The sequence below is a fragment of the Apium graveolens genome, chromosome 8 (genome assembly GCF_009905375.1).
Source record: "Apium graveolens cultivar Ventura chromosome 8, ASM990537v1, whole genome shotgun sequence".
Lineage (NCBI taxonomy): Eukaryota > Viridiplantae > Streptophyta > Magnoliopsida > Apiales > Apiaceae > Apium > Apium graveolens.
The window spans coordinates 202,975,108-202,991,909 of record NC_133654.1 but is presented as its reverse complement, the minus strand read 5'-3'; the positions used below and the strand labels follow the sequence as shown (position 1 = coordinate 202,991,909).

At 31.0% G+C, this 16,802-nt stretch overlaps 2 protein-coding genes across 3 annotated transcripts; both read left to right on the top strand.

Annotated features, from left to right (window-relative positions):
* Positions 1 to 1,758: 1,758 nt before the first annotated feature.
* On the top strand, positions 1,759 to 7,145 carry LOC141676953 (putative methyltransferase PMT8). 2 transcript variants are annotated; one of them, XM_074482664.1, is made up of 8 exons: positions 1,759 to 1,901; positions 2,884 to 3,363; positions 3,514 to 3,678; positions 3,771 to 3,953; positions 4,083 to 4,677; positions 5,378 to 5,490; positions 5,932 to 6,152; positions 6,601 to 7,145. In XM_074482664.1, exons 2-8 carry the CDS (start codon positions 3,097 to 3,099, stop codon positions 6,920 to 6,922), a joined length of 1,866 nt encoding a protein of 621 aa, XP_074338765.1. In that variant the 5' UTR covers positions 1,759 to 1,901; positions 2,884 to 3,096; the 3' UTR covers positions 6,923 to 7,145. The 2 variants fall into 2 exon arrangements, with proteins under 2 accessions (XP_074338765.1, XP_074338766.1); XM_074482665.1 differs by lacking the exon at positions 1,759 to 1,901 and adding an exon at positions 1,961 to 2,108.
* A 4,846-nt stretch (positions 7,146 to 11,991) lies between these two features.
* Positions 11,992 to 14,847, top strand: LOC141678505 (uncharacterized). The gene is made up of 2 exons (XM_074484847.1): positions 11,992 to 12,158; positions 13,350 to 14,847. The coding sequence occupies exon 2, from the start codon at positions 13,447 to 13,449 to the stop codon at positions 14,542 to 14,544; it is 1,098 nt and encodes a 365-aa protein (XP_074340948.1). The 5' UTR covers positions 11,992 to 12,158; positions 13,350 to 13,446; the 3' UTR covers positions 14,545 to 14,847.
* The last annotated feature ends 1,955 nt before the right edge of the window (positions 14,848 to 16,802 follow it).

The following is a 16,802-nucleotide window of genomic DNA, read 5'->3' as shown; positions in this document are numbered from 1 at the left end:
TTATAAGAGTAACTTAATTATAATATGCAACTATTTTACATAGTTTTGTGAAAATTTTGCATAATAGTTATGTCAAATGATATTTCTTGACGTGTAAGTTGTAAAGTATATAAATTTTGACGATCCAACTATATGGATGTTAAAATATAATGATTATAATAATTAAGAAAAATTATTTCTTAAATAAAATACGGTATTTATATATATTTTATATATATTTATATATTTTTTCAAATTTTAGTATTATATTTGTTTATTAAAATTTAAAATTGATAAAATATATTGGACAAGTACAAGAAAAATAAAATATTAAATAATTTATTTCATTCAAATATAAATGGAGTACATTCAAATATTTTTTCAGAACAAATACATAAAAACATTTTATGTCGACGAGAATGATCAAACTTTAACGGTGTTGGAAGAACCGCCTTTATCACCCTTATCGTCGTCTTTCTTTTTCTTCGACTTTTCCGCCTTCGCTTTAGCTTCATTTTCTTTTTTTTTTCTTGCGCTCAAGCACCATTTGAATACGGCGGAGAGCTATTTCCATGTCTTCCTCTCCTTCGGGCCCGTCGTAAGCCACACCATCTATAATTACCTTATTATTGTCAAAATCGTAGTAGAAAACCATTTTTCGGATATTAGAGAAGATAATGTTGAAGAAAAAATGTAGAATGAAAATAGAGAAAAGAATGTTGAAAAAAAATGAGATGAGGCAGGACTATTTATAGGTGAAAATCTGAATTTTAAAATTCACAAAATTAAATTTGGCACAAAAAAAATTTTGCTGAAAAAATTTCATTTGACTGTTGAAATTGTCGCAATGAAGTTGAAATTGCCGCAATGAAACATTGCGGTGTGTCGGTCAAGCTTCTGCTCTATTGACCAGTCAATTCAATTGCCGCAATGTTTCATTGCGGCAATTTCAACAGTCAAATGAAATGTTTTCAGCAAAATTTTTTTTGTGCCAAATTTAATTTTGTGAATTTTAAAATTCTTATTAATATTGGCACAAAAATAAGTTTTGCACAAAAAATAAGTTTGACTGTTGATAAATTTTTTAAACTAAAATAATTCAATTCACTAAAAAGTATAAAATTAATAATATTATTTTTAAAACTAAAATTATTCATACGATAATTTAAAGAAAAAGTACCGAAAAAATTAAAATGATAAATTTATTATTAAAATTGATAATATTTTAATATATTACTACTACTTATATTTAATGTTAACATATTTTAAAAAATTAATTACTGTTGAACATTAATATTATTTTTATACTTATATAAATAAGTTAAATATTAGAATAAGTTAAAGAGAGGGGCAGTTTGGACATTAAAAACTGGGAGCCTAACCAAAAATGAAACATTGCGGCCCAACAATGAAACATTGCGGAATGCACAATGTTTCCTGTGCATGGAAACATCCCGCAATGTTTCATTGTGGAAGGCAAGACCCGCATTGAAATATTGCTTTCCCCCGCAATATTTCATTGTCGTGGGTTGGCTGGCTGTCCCCCACCCATGTTGGCTCCCGATTATTTTCCTATTTTTAAAGCTCCCCTTTACGTAAAAATAGATACCACCAGGGACATCCTAAATCTTTCACTTGTGTCTTCTGTTTTAAATTTTAACCGAGAAATTACAAAAAATATATACACCAACACAATAACATAAATACATTGATAATAAAAAACTCTGAGATCTGAAATAATTAATCTCCACTTGTTCCACCGCTATCCATGACATTATAAATTATAATACACACACATACATACATACATGTATGTAAAGCTAGCTTTCTTGCAACGTGACAACGTCCCTTTCTTGTTGCAAGACTTTCAACTATATAATTCCACAATTATTTGACAAACCCATCCTCAGATCTGACTCTAAGTAAGTCTCTCCTCTCTTCTTGCTCCTTTTTAGTGTCGGTGGATCTATCCTCTTTTTTTCTTTTTTGTAGTTTTATTTTTTGCTTTTAATTTTGCTGAAATCAATGTTGATATTTAACAATATGCATGTTGGGTAGCTGAGATTAGATGGTTTCTATGATTATTTGTTGTTTTGGATCTGTTTGGCTTCAGTTAATCTACTATACTTGTGCGTAATTACATAAAGTTCAAGTCTTTATTGCATTCTTTTGTTAAATGGATCAAGAATTGTGTAATGTGATGGATTTTTGTTTGGAATGTAATTTGAATTGAATTCTTGATGGCCCATTTTCGAATAGATAAGCTAGGTGTGTTTGAGTTAATAGCAAAGTGTTTGGATTATTTGTATTGTGATTGAAAAATGAATGTAATGCTGCATATATTTAAATTAAAATGGATTTCTACGAATTCGGTAAAATCCTTGAAGTTCATTCCTGTTCTGGATTCACCTTATCGGGTATTGGCTATGTTTGGATTCCATAGTTTTATGAGTGTTGTTAAAGTATCGTGTCTAGGGTTATCACTTTGAATAGAAGGAACTTATTACTTGATTATAGTTATATGTTATTATTTGCTTTTGCATATTTTGGTCATTTCATCTTCTACGTGGTGGCAGAGTTGTTATATTAGATGAGATTATATTTGCGTTCTTTTATCCCTGCCAAGCGCCGGAATGCAAGATCTAAGATTATAAATGGATAGTATGTTAATCAGATGATTCTTTATTCCTGATAATGCATTTAGGTTTAAAAATTAAGTTTTTCTTGTTTAATATGTATTAGTCTCAGTAGTACCAGATCCTAGTGTCTACACTACGTTACTTGTTAAAGGTGAAGTATTGATCTATTGGTCTGTCAACTATCATGCAATGCTTGCTTAACATTTAATATGGTTGCCTGTGTTACCTGCAAAAGGTGTTGATTGGTTTCAATATTCTTTTTCAGGTTATTTTGAGTAATTTGGTTCTTCAAACTTTTTCAGTGTCCTTGTATATGCCTTGGGCTTAAACATCGCGCCAAATTAATTAAGTTACAGTGTAAAGATCTACTGAGATTTCTTCACCAAATGAACACCTCTGAAATACCTTTGTGAATATATACAAAGTTCAGTGGTAATAGTAAGCACTTCGTAAAGGGTACCATTAATTTTTAGAAAAAATGAGGGGAAGATCAGATGGATCTCAGAAGAAGAGGGTGCTCGTTTCTTTAGGTTTAGTGGCAATAATTCTTCTTTTCGTGTATTTATATTTTGGCTCTCGGAGTGACGGAGAGTCAGCTTTGGAGTATGGAAGCCGGTCTTTAAAAAAATTTGGATCATCCTACTTGGGAGGTGATGAGGATACTGATGGCAACAAGCAAGATGAATCTTCTTTTAAGTTGGGACTGGATGATGGAGAAGCTGGTATTGTACCAAAGAGCTTTCCTGTAAGTTCTCTATGTAATTACTGTCGTATACACTAAGTAGCATCTCTACCTTTGCAAGAGAAGAATTGTTATGGTGTTATTTTGTCATCTCTTGTCTTTCAGCATCTGTGTTTTAACAGCATTTTTGTTGCATCTGCTTTCATGATGAAGGTTTGTGATGATCGACATTCAGAGCTAATTCCCTGCCTAGACAGGAATCTTATTTACCAAACAAGACTCAAGTTGGATCTATCTTTAATGGAGCACTATGAGAGACATTGCCCTATGCCCGAAAGACGTTTTAATTGCTTGATTCCACCTCCTCCGGGGTATAAGGTGAGAACTGAAGAAATGGAGAAATTTCTGAATGTATTTACTTATTGAAATTAATCAAGTTCTTCTGTTTCTTTTAATTGTCTGATTTAAAGGTCCCAATTAAGTGGCCAGTAAGTAGGGATGAGGTATGGAAAGCAAACATACCTCACACTCACCTTGCAAATGAAAAATCAGATCAAAACTGGATGGTTGTCCAAGGTGAGAAGATAGCATTTCCAGGAGGAGGCACCCATTTTCATTACGGAGCTGATATATACATTAAATCACTAGCTACTGTAAGTTCTTTTTCTCTAAATCATTGAACAATCTCTTTGAAGTACATATCTTTAGGATGTTTAACGTATGAAGTTGTTTTGTATTTCTCTTTACTCTTCCTTATTGATATGTGTTGTTTTGATTTGTAGATGCTCAACTTTTCAGCCGATGAAATTAACAATGAAGGAAGACTACGAACAGTGTTGGATATTGGTTGTGGTGTTGCAAGTTTTGGAGGCTATCTTTTAAAACATGATGTACTAACCATGTCTGTAGCACCTAATGATGTGCATCAGAATCAAATTCAGTTTGCTCTGGAGAGAGGAATTCCTGCATATCTTGGTGTTCTAGGAACACAGAGGCTTCCCTACCCTAGTAGATCCTTTGAATTTGCTCACTGTTCTCGTTGTAGGATAGATTGGCTGCAAAGGGATGGTATTCTTCTACTTGAGTTGGATAGGTTGCTCAGACCTGGAGGCTATTTTGCATACTCTTCACCCGAAGCATATGCACAGGATGAAGAGAATCTTAAAATATGGAGGGAGATGAGTACACTTGTGGAGCGCATGTGTTGGAAAATAGCTGCAAAACAAAATCAGACTGTCATATGGGTTAAGCCTTTGAATAATGACTGTTACATGGACAGAGAGCCTGGAACCCAACCTCCTCTTTGCAAATCTGATGAAGATCCTGATGCAACCTCGGGGGTATCAATGGAAGCATGTATAACCCCGTACTCTGATCGTAAGTTTCTTTATCTCCTGACCGTATGAATACCTTGTATCATATATTCTTACTTTGATCGCTTGACCTTTTTCTGTTGGTGATGGGGGTGCTGTCACACCATTTTAACTGTTACTAATTTAGGTGTAAAATTTTGTATCCTATTTTTATTATACGTGAATAGGTATTTTTACCATAGGTCTTCCAACCCAAAGGGTAATGACTTTTTCCTTATGATGATTATATTGAAACCAGAAAATTGATAATTTGGCAAGTAGTGATGGTTAAATAATGCCTACAAGTAAATTTAAAAGCCAATTAGAGAAGTGTTATTTTATGTTTTACTATCATATCATATCTTGATATCTTCTGTTGTTGGACTGAGATTGCCTGACATGTTATAAGACCACGAAATTATTTTAAGAAACAAAGAGAAACCTTTAGTTTTAATATATAGCTAGTGGTCTTGTTGCTAGGTATTTACAGATTTAATACAATTTAAATAATGTGAAGTATGTCTACGAAAAGAAGAAAAGATCCTTGGGTTTAGTATGGTTTAGTTGGCTATCCTGTTTCTAGATATTTACGAATGTTATATATACGTGGAATGATGTAAAATAAGAATTGTGACCAAGCACTTGACAATTATATATTACGTAGAATTGCAACAATTATAATTATAATTAGAATCCATAATTCTAATTAGCGGTCTGTCTATCAGATGATCATAGAAATGGAGGAAGTGGACTGGCACCTTGGCCCGCACGTTTAACTGCTCCACCTCCACGTCTTGCTGACTTTGGCTATTCAAATGATATGTTTCAAAAGGACACGGTAATTTGGATGCTACTCACCGTCTTTTTTTTTCTCTATTCAGACCCCTGGTATTTGCTTTTGCATATGCATGGTCATGACTCATGGCAAAGGTACAGTGCTCTCGTGGAAGGATTGGGCACTGGACTCCACCATTATTATCCTGTCTTCATTACTTATATTTATAAATGCATGTATAATTTAAAAAATTGAAGTACTGAAATCTATTATTATATCAGTATAATAAACAGATTAATTTAATTATAACTTTTTTAATGCAACTTAATATCTCATTGCGTGTATCCTTAAAAATGAGATTATAAGCTATAAAGTCAGAATAATCTCATCTCATTGGTACATGTAGAACTGTATTTTTTTAATGCAGCTGGGTTTTGCCACCTTGCATGGTCAATGGAGAAATAAAGTACTCAGGTTCATTCGTAAATTTGCTTTTATGCACAGGAAATTTGGCACCAAAGGGTTGAGAATTACTGGAATCTACTGAGTCCAAAGATTTCAACCGACACAATTCGGAATGTGATGGACATGAAGGCAAACATGGGTTCTTTCGGAGCTGCTTTGAAGAACAAGGATGTGTGGGTGATGAATATCGTCTCTGAAGAGGGACCAAATACTCTTAAGCTGGTCTATGATAGAGGCATGATTGGCTCAATTCATAATTGGTATGTATTTGAAATGTGTCTTTTTTAGTATCACCTCCCAACTTATTGGTTACTCTATGCCGTTCTACCTTGCTTTAATTATCTTTATAAATCTGTCTCATAATCAATCTGCATTTATCCCTAATACTGTAGTCTAGTGGATATCTCTCATCCTTGCAACAACAAGAGATCGAGGGTACAAGTCTTAGTGTAGACGTGTGTTTTCAAGTATATAGTTTTTTGCCAGAAAAAAATAAAATAAGAAATTAATATATTTGGCAATTTATGTTATGCAAGATACCGTACTGTCAACAAAAATAGTTCTAAATTGACTTTGGGTATTCCGAAAATACAAAACACCTGGTTTTCTATATATGCGTCCTTCAGACTAGAACCCAGACATTTTTTTGTTTGGCTGCACAAGTTTTTAGAATATTGTATAAACATACTATTCACTTGATGTTCACAGGTGTGAAGCCTACTCAACTTACCCCAGAACTTATGACCTTCTTCATGCCTGGACTGTGTTTTCTGACATTGAGAAGAAAGGTTGTAGCGGCGAAGATCTTCTCATTGAGATGGATCGCATCCTCAGGCCGACTGGTTTCATTATTATTAGGGATAAACAGCATGTTATTGATTTTGTGAAGAAGTATCTAACAGCATTGCACTGGGAAGCAGTGACAACCGCAGATACCTCTACAGAGGTGGACCAAGACAGGGATGACATTGTATTTATATTGCAAAAGAAATTGTGGCTCACAACCGAAAGCCTCAGAACTACAGAGTAAGGAAAAACGTCCAACTCTAAGTTCATACTATACTCGTAGGCCTGACACGCACAGATCAAAGGGTATATCGGATTATTAAATTTAAATTTTGTAGCATTACACAACATTTGTTGTTACATTTTTACCGCTTGTGTTATTCATTATTAAATTCCGATATAGATGATAAATATAGTCCCGTCAGCAAAACTATAGGTGATTCTTCATTGTTTACATACAATGTTCATTATTTACTTCGAAAACAAGTTCGCTATTTGTATAATGTTTACCTGTTTTGCTTTTGGACAAATGTGTCATTATCTTTGTGGAAAAACGATTTTCAAAATTTCAAATTATGGGAAAGAAGTGATATAGTATTGTACATGTGCGGTAGCTCAACAATTAGTGGTGACCGTACTTCTATACAAACTTTGCCATCTTGAGTAGTACCTCTTCGACATGCATGAAGTCCTTCACGGAAAATCCAACGAGGGTGCAGCTACCTGGGAAGTCCCCCTACTAAACAATTACTATCTTGTGCTCTTGTTCTTCATCTGAGAAGGGATATGGCTCAAAAGACACCGTTAAGAACATTTTTGAAGAAAATTTTAGTATACATCATGCTATGTTGGCTAAGAATCAAATGTTACCGGATAATTTAACCTATAACTCATGCCATATAGGATTCATTTTAACATTTTGTATCTCATCATTTTTTTAATGTACTATTTTATATTAGGAGAAAATAAATTATGCTATAAAATTTATAAAATTTTAGTTAAATGGGCTTTAAACATATGTTTTTGTTGCTTGTATCTTTAAAATTTGTGAATTAAAGATTTAAATATACTATGTTTTTGACAAATTTCTATTTTATATTACATCTAATGATTTTCATCTATTTCTTGTAAAATCTAACACTTTATAGTGTCTGCCAACTTTATTATACGAATTCAACAACCTACCAAATATCGAATATTATACTTATAATAGAATGATATAAGTATTCAAATATGTAATATAGCTTAAAATTTTGACAATTAATATTAAAAGGGTTCTCTTCCACAACCCCACGTGGTTCTAGCAACCACTTACGCATTGCGGCAGCCCTACAGCATTGTTTCATTGCAGCTTTGCAGGAGGACATGTTATGAAACATTGCTGGAGGACACTATTTGCCCATTTTATTTTTTCTAATTTATTTCTTTTGTTAAAAATGAATTTTTAAATATTTTTTCGAACTTATATTTTGATATTTTTGAATTAATATTTTAAACTAAAATATTTAAATTTAATATTGAATTTAAAATTTTTGAGTGAAAAGGTATTTTTTAATTATTTGTTCGAAATAGTATTTTCGAATTTTTATTATAACGGAATATTGTGAGTTTTATGTTTTTTTAATATTGTGAGTTTTTTGTTTTTTCTATTTTTCTTGTACCAATTTAATTTATCAATTTTTTATTTATAGTAAAGGAATATAATACTAAAAATTGAAAATGTGAAAAACTAAAAAAAATGAAATTTTATCAATTTTTCGATAGCTATAAAAAAATATAAAACAACTCAGTCTCTAGAATGCTAAACTTTTTTCGTAACAAATAAAAAAAATACACTCTGCCCCCTACAACATTATTTCATTGCGGCTAGTGCAACGAAACATTGCTGGAGGACGTTGTTTTTATTTTTCTAATTTATTTTTTTCGTTAAAAATGAATTTTTAAATATTTTTTCGAACTTATATTTTTGAAATTTTTTAATTAATATTTTAAACTAAAATATTTAAATTTAATATTGAATTTCAAATTTTTGAGTGAAAAAATATTTTTTAATTATTTGTTCGAAATAGTATTTTTGAATTTTTATTATGACGAAATATTGTGAGTTTTATGTTTTTTTTGTTTTTCTTGTACTTGTCCAATTTAATTTATCAATTTTTATTTTATAGTAAACGAATATAATGTTAAAAATTGAAAATGTGGAAAACTAAAAAAATGAAATTTTATCGATTTTTCGTTACCTATAAAAAAATATAAAACAACTCAGCCCCCAGAATGCTAAATATTTTTTCGTACCAAATAAAAAAAATATTCTCTGCCACCTACAACATTGTTTCATTGCGGCTAGTGCAATGAAAATTGCTGGAGGACGTCGTTTTAAATGTAAGGTTCTTGCGTTTTATTTTTCTAATTTATTTTTTTTGTTAAAAATGAATTTTTAAATATTTTTTCGAACTTATATTTTGATATTTTTGAATTAATATTTTAAACTAAAATATGTAAATTTAATATTGAATTTAAAATTTTTGAGTGAAAAAATATTTTTTAATTATTTATTCGAAATAGTATTTTCGAATTTTTATTATAACGGAATATTGTGAGTTTTATGTTTTTTTTAATATCGTGAGTTTTATGTTTTTTTTTTATTTTTCTTGTACTTGTCCAATTTAATTTATCAATTTTTAATTTATAGTAAACGAATATAATGCTAAAAATTGAAAATATGGAAAACTAAACAAAAATGAAATTTTATCAATTTTTCGTTACCTATAAAAAATATAAATCAACTAAGCCCCCGAAATGCTAAACATTTTTTCGTAACAAATAAAAAAAATAATATTTGCCACCTGTAGTATTGTTTCATTGCGGCTAGGGCAATGAAACATTGTTGTAGGTGGCTCTTTAACCACACGCCGCAATATTTTATATATGTTGGGGCTGGGCTTAACACCTCCCGCAATGACTCATTGCGGGAGGGTTTTTTATTATTATTTTGTTCTTATTTGTTTTTTTAAAATTAAAAATTATTTATAAAAAATATTTAATTCATCATAACTTCATTAAGGAGTACAAATGTGTTATTATACATAATTTTGACATATTTAAAATTTAAATTAAAATAGAGTTGATTAGAATTTACTCAAAAAAGTTTTAGAGAAGACGACACATTTCGACCGATAAACAATCATACTTGCAATACTCCATTCATACATTTCAGTTACTATCTTAGGTTTTTTTTCATTAAAACTAATATTTTAATTATTTTTCCGATTATATATCTAATTTATTTTAAATTTTTAACTCGTTATACAATTGATAATAAATGAGAAGTAGTAATAAAATTAGAAAATATAGAACAAATGGTTGTTAAAATTAATTATATATTTTCTAATTCCGTTATTATCGAAAAAAATTAATTCATTAAAATATAATTTTTTTGTTATTTTATAAATTAAATTAAAACAGTAATCCTGCCGCATTATTTTATTGTGGTAGGTACCTCCCGCAATGTCTCATTGGTGGAGATCTGCTGCAATGAAACAATGTGGGGAAACAGGTGGTTACTACAACCACCCGGGATTGTGGACCAAAACCCATATTAAAATTGCATCATTCATAACTAAATTTAATATATATATATATAAATATATAGGGAAATTATCCACAGCCAACTTGATTGAGATACACCAGCCGCAATATTACATTGCGGGCTGTCGCAATGTTTTATTGCGGCGAGTGAGTGTACCCGCAATTAAACAATACGGCTGTTATATCCCATTCAACGATGGTTGGGATCAATTCCCATATATATATATATATATAAATATATATATATATATTATAGTTTGTATTTCCCGGCCCTAGCATCTAGTTCGTTAGCTCCCTTTTTTACAAGTTGCTACTTTTGTTTTCTACCTAGCAGAGTTTCATTTCTCGTCTTGTATTTCTATTTTCTACTACACGGTGTTGTCTGGTTCTTTTGTCCGTTTTCGGCAATTTTGTACACGACACGAAAACGAAACGAAAATAATGAGTTTGGTTTGAAATTTTTTATATACGAACACGAAGGTACACGAACACAAAAGTACACGGATGAATTTAGTATCAATTTTGGGTTTACACTTGAGTACACGATACGAAACGAAAGTACACGAAATAAATAAATATTTAAATAAATTTATCAAAATTATATGAATACATATATCTTACAATAATATTTTACATATAATATTTACAGAATATAGATACAAAATTGATTCAAATTTAACTTTCATAAGACTTAACTGCACTTGAGTCTTTATGACTTATTGACTTAATACTCGACTAATAAAAATTTAATATTTAAATATATTTTATTTATCTTTATTTTTATTATTAATTTTAAATTACACGAAATATGACACGAATCGTACACGAAATGAAGGTACACGAAACGAATCCTTAACGGTTGGGGTTTGGGTCAGACATTCATGACACAAAACATGAAAGTACACGACACAAAAGTACACGAAACGAACGAATTGACAACTCTAATTATATGTGGGTGGATTTTTAATTATAAAAAAAATCTCATAATTATCGTAATATTTTTATTGTTTTGGTCCACCCTAAAATTAGATTTTTTATTCCCGAACAAGATAAGGAAACAAAAAAGAACATCTCTCGAAAATGGTTCTAAGTATATATTTAGCAAATTTATATTTATCATATATTCTAAATAAATTTTTTATTAAGAGAGATAATATCTCATTATTAGTTTTTTTTCTACCTATTTATTGGGTTTGTTATCTATACATGTGAGAGCCAGTTTATTTCAATATTTGAGATCGTAAATTACAGTAATTTATATAATAATTCCCTAATTTAAGTTATATGAAATCGCGATCATGATCAATTATTTAAATATATTTTGCCAAATTTATTACATAAATTACTCACGACTTTAAAATATTGTTAAATTGAGCCTAACAGAAGAATCTAACAAAAAATGTACTACAATTAAAAAATATGCTCAAGGATCATAATCTATATATAAAATCATGTTTTGTTTTGATAAATTTTTAGATGTCGTATCATTTTCAACTAAAATCAATTGCCTTTCAAAGGAGAAAATAACTCATTAAAATGCAGTTTTAGAAAAAGTAAGTTAAAGTTATTTTGGAAAAGGCCAGAGTACTAACATTTCTTAATTAGTTAAAAAAAAATGAAACTCGTCTATTTATATTAAAAATGTCAATTATAATAATCAATATACATAATTTGAAAACATTTTTGATACTGCTAATTTAGTACCTTTGTGATATTTTAGTTTATTTTCACCCCAACGTTTTGTCTTGCTTAAAACCTCTTTATATACGATGATAAATCCCAAACAATTATAAATACAGATTACAGAGCACATAATCCACGGTTCACAAATCATTCTCCTCTTTCAAGTTGTTGAATCTAGCTCTACTTACTCACACTCTCCTTATACGCAGGTACTAATGCATTTCTTCTTCTCTACCGTTTTCAATCACATTTTTTTCATACATTGTTATATATATTACTGTTCTGTTAAATTATTAATTCATGGAAATTATGTTTGTTTTCTTGAATACGTGTCTATAGCTTTAACTTAGCAAACCCTAATTATGTGAAACATATGTGGATACAATCAGATTACCCTAGTTTAGTTGATGTTGAAGCTTTCTTGTAATGCACGCATACTTTTCTTGAAACATTTAAGTAGGCGCTAACAACAAATTTGTAGAATAAGAAGATGAATTACTTTCGAGGAATCATCAAGTGGTAACAAGGGTTTTCTTGTCGTAAAAGGGGTTTTATCAGTTATGACGTATTTTTTCTATTGTGGGTTTTAATTTAATGGGGTTTGTTTGGACGCGACGTATTGTTAGATTTTGGCTGTTAATTTAATGGAGAAGATGGGGGTTTCTTTGGATGCAATGTATTTTTTTGGATTGTGGCTATTAATTTAATGGGGGGTTTATTTGGACACAGCGTATTTTTTAGATTGTGGCTGTTAATTTAATGGAAAATGGGGTTTCTTTGGATGCAATGTATATTTTTGGATTGTGGCTGTTAATTTAATGGAGATATTAGAATGCAGCAACTATGAGGGGGATTTTGGGAATCTTTAGAAAGACCAAGATATTTTACTAGTGAAGATTATTTTAAGTCGTTTGTGTTTGAGCATTGTTGAATGCATACTACGTCAAGTTGTTTTTCTTGTAAAATGTTATATACATATGAATAGTGTTATTGTTTAAAATTCAAATAAACATTTGTATCCAATGTGCTTCTAAGTTCTATCCGATGAAGTGCGTGCTTTGCTTTGTTATGTCTTCATATTTTACAACTACTTCATCCTCTGCAATTGGGATTCTTCATCACTGTTGGTTTTATTTTTCGTGTGTACGATATTTTTAGTACATCAAATTAACATCATAAGACTTTTGGTTGTGGCATAAGCAAATGGTCTTGATATAACTTAGTAAAGAAAAATTGTCTATATCCATGCTTTATGCTAATAAACCATTAGACTATTTCACATGTATGATTTGTGTTAGCTGGACATATTTCTGAAAGACTGTTTTGCATGCTTTGAGTAGCATAATTTCTTGATATAATCAGGTTCATTGTTTTTTTTTGCCGTTTTAATTATATGGTAGGTTCCTGGTTGGTAAACACACAAGCACTCTGTCCTCTAAAGCCTCCATATATACCAACACTGCTTTGAAATTTAAAACACAGACTTGTGATTTGTGAATGATGGAGGAAATGATGAAAGCAACTCCTGGATTTTGTTTTTCCCCTTTCGATGAACAACTTATAACTCTCTACTTGAAGCCAAAAGTTCTGGGACAAAAGCTTCCTTGCAATTTAGTGGAGGAAAGACAATTGTATGGTCCCGATGCAAATCCATGGCAACTTTTTGACACTGAAAACCATTCATGGATCCTCTCTGAAGTTTCTTCTGGAAAGTTCGAAAAAATTACTTATATCTTTGTCAATTTAACCAAGAAGGCCATTGCCCAGGAAAAAAAGAAGGGTAAAAGAGAGAACTACAACAAAATAGCTGGTTGTGGAACTTGGCACGGGCAAACAAAGCGCAATGAGATCAGGGATTGTAATGGTGATCTTATTGGGGAGAAAAGAATGCTAAGTTTCGAAATCAATGAGGTTCCTGATCAAGATTTGAGTAAGTTAGGTCGTTGGAGGATGCATGAGTATCATTTGTGTGGGATTAATAAGGATATTACTAATCCCGGTAATACTGTTCTTTGCAAGATAACCTTGGATCAGTCCAAGAACCCTCCCCTGAGATTGCATTCTAAAGGTAATCACAATCATCCCGTAAAAAGTAGTGATAAACCTGAGAAGAAAAATACTAATGTGCATATTGTGAGTTCACCAGCAACAGTAAATAGTGGCTATGTTGAATGTAATCAGGGGGTTTCTGAAAATACTGTAGGAGCTATTACTACTCAGACATGTCGTGATGATTCAGTAATGTCTGACAGTTACCTAGTTAAAGGAAAAGGAGGGTGTTATGGGACTGAAAATGTTGAAACAAGTGATGGAGTGGAATGTGTTGATAGCTGTTATGTTGAAGAGGATATAGTGGTAATTGCGAGTTCACCTTCAGAAGAAGTAAAAACTGGTTTTCTAAATCTGTCAATCTCCGATTTTCACTGGCCTGCTAAAAATGACAACGATTGTGAAAAGATTAAAACGGGAGGAGGAGACTTGCATTTTGGCACGGGTAAGGTCCACTTTTCAAGATATCCAAATCCCAAAGAAGAGCAGTCTATCAAGGACACTACTACTATCCTGGGGAAAAGGAAATATCAAGCTGAGACTTGATAACTAAGAAGTCTATTGATATGGGTGTTTGCATTGGAATATGTTTTGTCTCTATGTAAATCAAGTTTCATTTGCCCTGTTTCTAAACAGCTTTGTTGGTATGTAAGCTAGGTACCAATTCAATTTCTGAAAGCAGTACCTTCTTTGTGTGTCTCACTTGGAATTTACTGTCAGGATAGATATAGAAATGCTTATGTGATTACTTTTTGGCATTTACTGTCAGGATAGATATAGAAATGCTCATGTAAACTAGTTACAGGTTTCTCAAAATTGATGAGAGGTATAAAGTGCTTGTGATGTTGAGATTTGTGTTCGGTTTAATTTGACATCAGACATCAGACATCAGGTTCATTATCTAATGATGTATTGATAGAACTAATAGAATTGTTTTTTGTGGCTTTGAATTCCTATATATAAAATACCTACCAATGCTTGTCACAAATTCTCAATTCTACTCGAGATCCAAGTTTAACTGATAAAATGATAATATCACTTCATTTCTAAATAATATTGAAATGTGACCTTCAAACAAATTTACGGTGAATGATCAAACTTTTTATGTGTGGTCAAACACAAATGCTAAATGAATAAAGAAAATTTCAACAAATGAACTCACTCCGCTTATATTTAAGTTGAATTTTGTACATCTGAACACATTTACAATAAAATTAACCTTACAAAAATCATATAAAAACATCTCCAACGGTATAACCTAAAACTGTTAGCTAAAATAATATTAGCTAAAATTTTATTGAACATGTAAGCACTTTTACTTCAGTGGTATTAGTTATAATCATTATCTATATTTAACTTTTTTTATTAAATTCAAATATATATTAGTTAAAATAAAATTATAATATTTAATACATAATATTTAATGCTAATAGTAGAATATTTTTATATTTATGTCAATACTTTAAAGTAAAATTTATAAAATAAAAATAGATAATTATTAAGATTGACTGAAAATATAATAACATATTTAAAATAAATAGAAAAAATGATTAACAAACATTAATACATATAAATAAAATATATTATGACTAAAACATATCTTTTATATTAGAATTTTTATAAATTTAGTTAATAATAAAGTAACATTTTTATACTTAACATTACATAATATTTATTATGTTCTAAATAAAAATATAAATAATGCATCTATATATATAATAAAATAATGATAAACATATATAAATGATTTTTATATTATAATAGTATATAATATATACATGTACACACCTACTTATCAATTAGTTGTACTTTATGACCAGAATTTTGTAGACATGACAACTAGAAGGCTTGACGACAACCTTCTAAGACGTAATGACGTGACGACATATAGGCAAGACGAGAAGATTTAGACAGGAACAAGCTGGGAAGTAGTCAACACAGCAGAGATGAGGATAAGGATTAAGAAAGGGTCAAACAACAAACACACTTGAAGAAGGAGCCTAACCCGAAGAAGTAGGAGAGCATGCAGTTGGAGTTTGAACGTGGAGCATAGAGTAAAAATAGGGATTTTAGTTGTGGATATGTATTATAAATACAAGTTAGCTGATGGATATAACACACAGAGTCCTTTTTGAATAAGATAGAAAAAACATTCTTGTACTCATAATTATTACATAGTAAAAGCTCTACATTTGGTTGGTGAAAGTCCCACCCGCGGTTTTTACTTCTTAACGGAGGTTTTCCGTGTCAACAATTCTCGTGTCTTTGCTCTTTTATTTTTGCACCATATTGTTAATCAAATAATTTTTTCTTAGAATTAAAACCCACTACTTTCTACCAAAACAGTTTAGCGCCGTCTGTGGGAATCTTTCTAAGAATTAACCCGATTAGCAGGTATGGACGACGACACCCCGCAATAGCAGAGAACAGGATCTCAACAAGGCGACAATGGTGACCTACTAGCAGCTATAAAGAAGTTACAGGCAGACATGGAGATTCTATGGTCTGAGAACGACAGTTTAAAGAAAGAGATGACTACGATCAAGTCCAACAACAAGGGCAAAACTAAACAGGCATCAAAGGTCGTTGCACGGCGATTATTCGACGATGACGGAAAGGAGAAAGAACAGCTGCACGAAAACGAGATCATTATAACGGACAAAGATGGACACGTCATAGAGACTCATGCCAACAAAGACCAACAGGGAGAAAGCACACACGATGGAACAATAGAGAAGAGTACCAGAAAGAGAAGTCACAAACACAGAAAATCCAAGTCACGTTCAAAAATTCCTGAGTCAGTA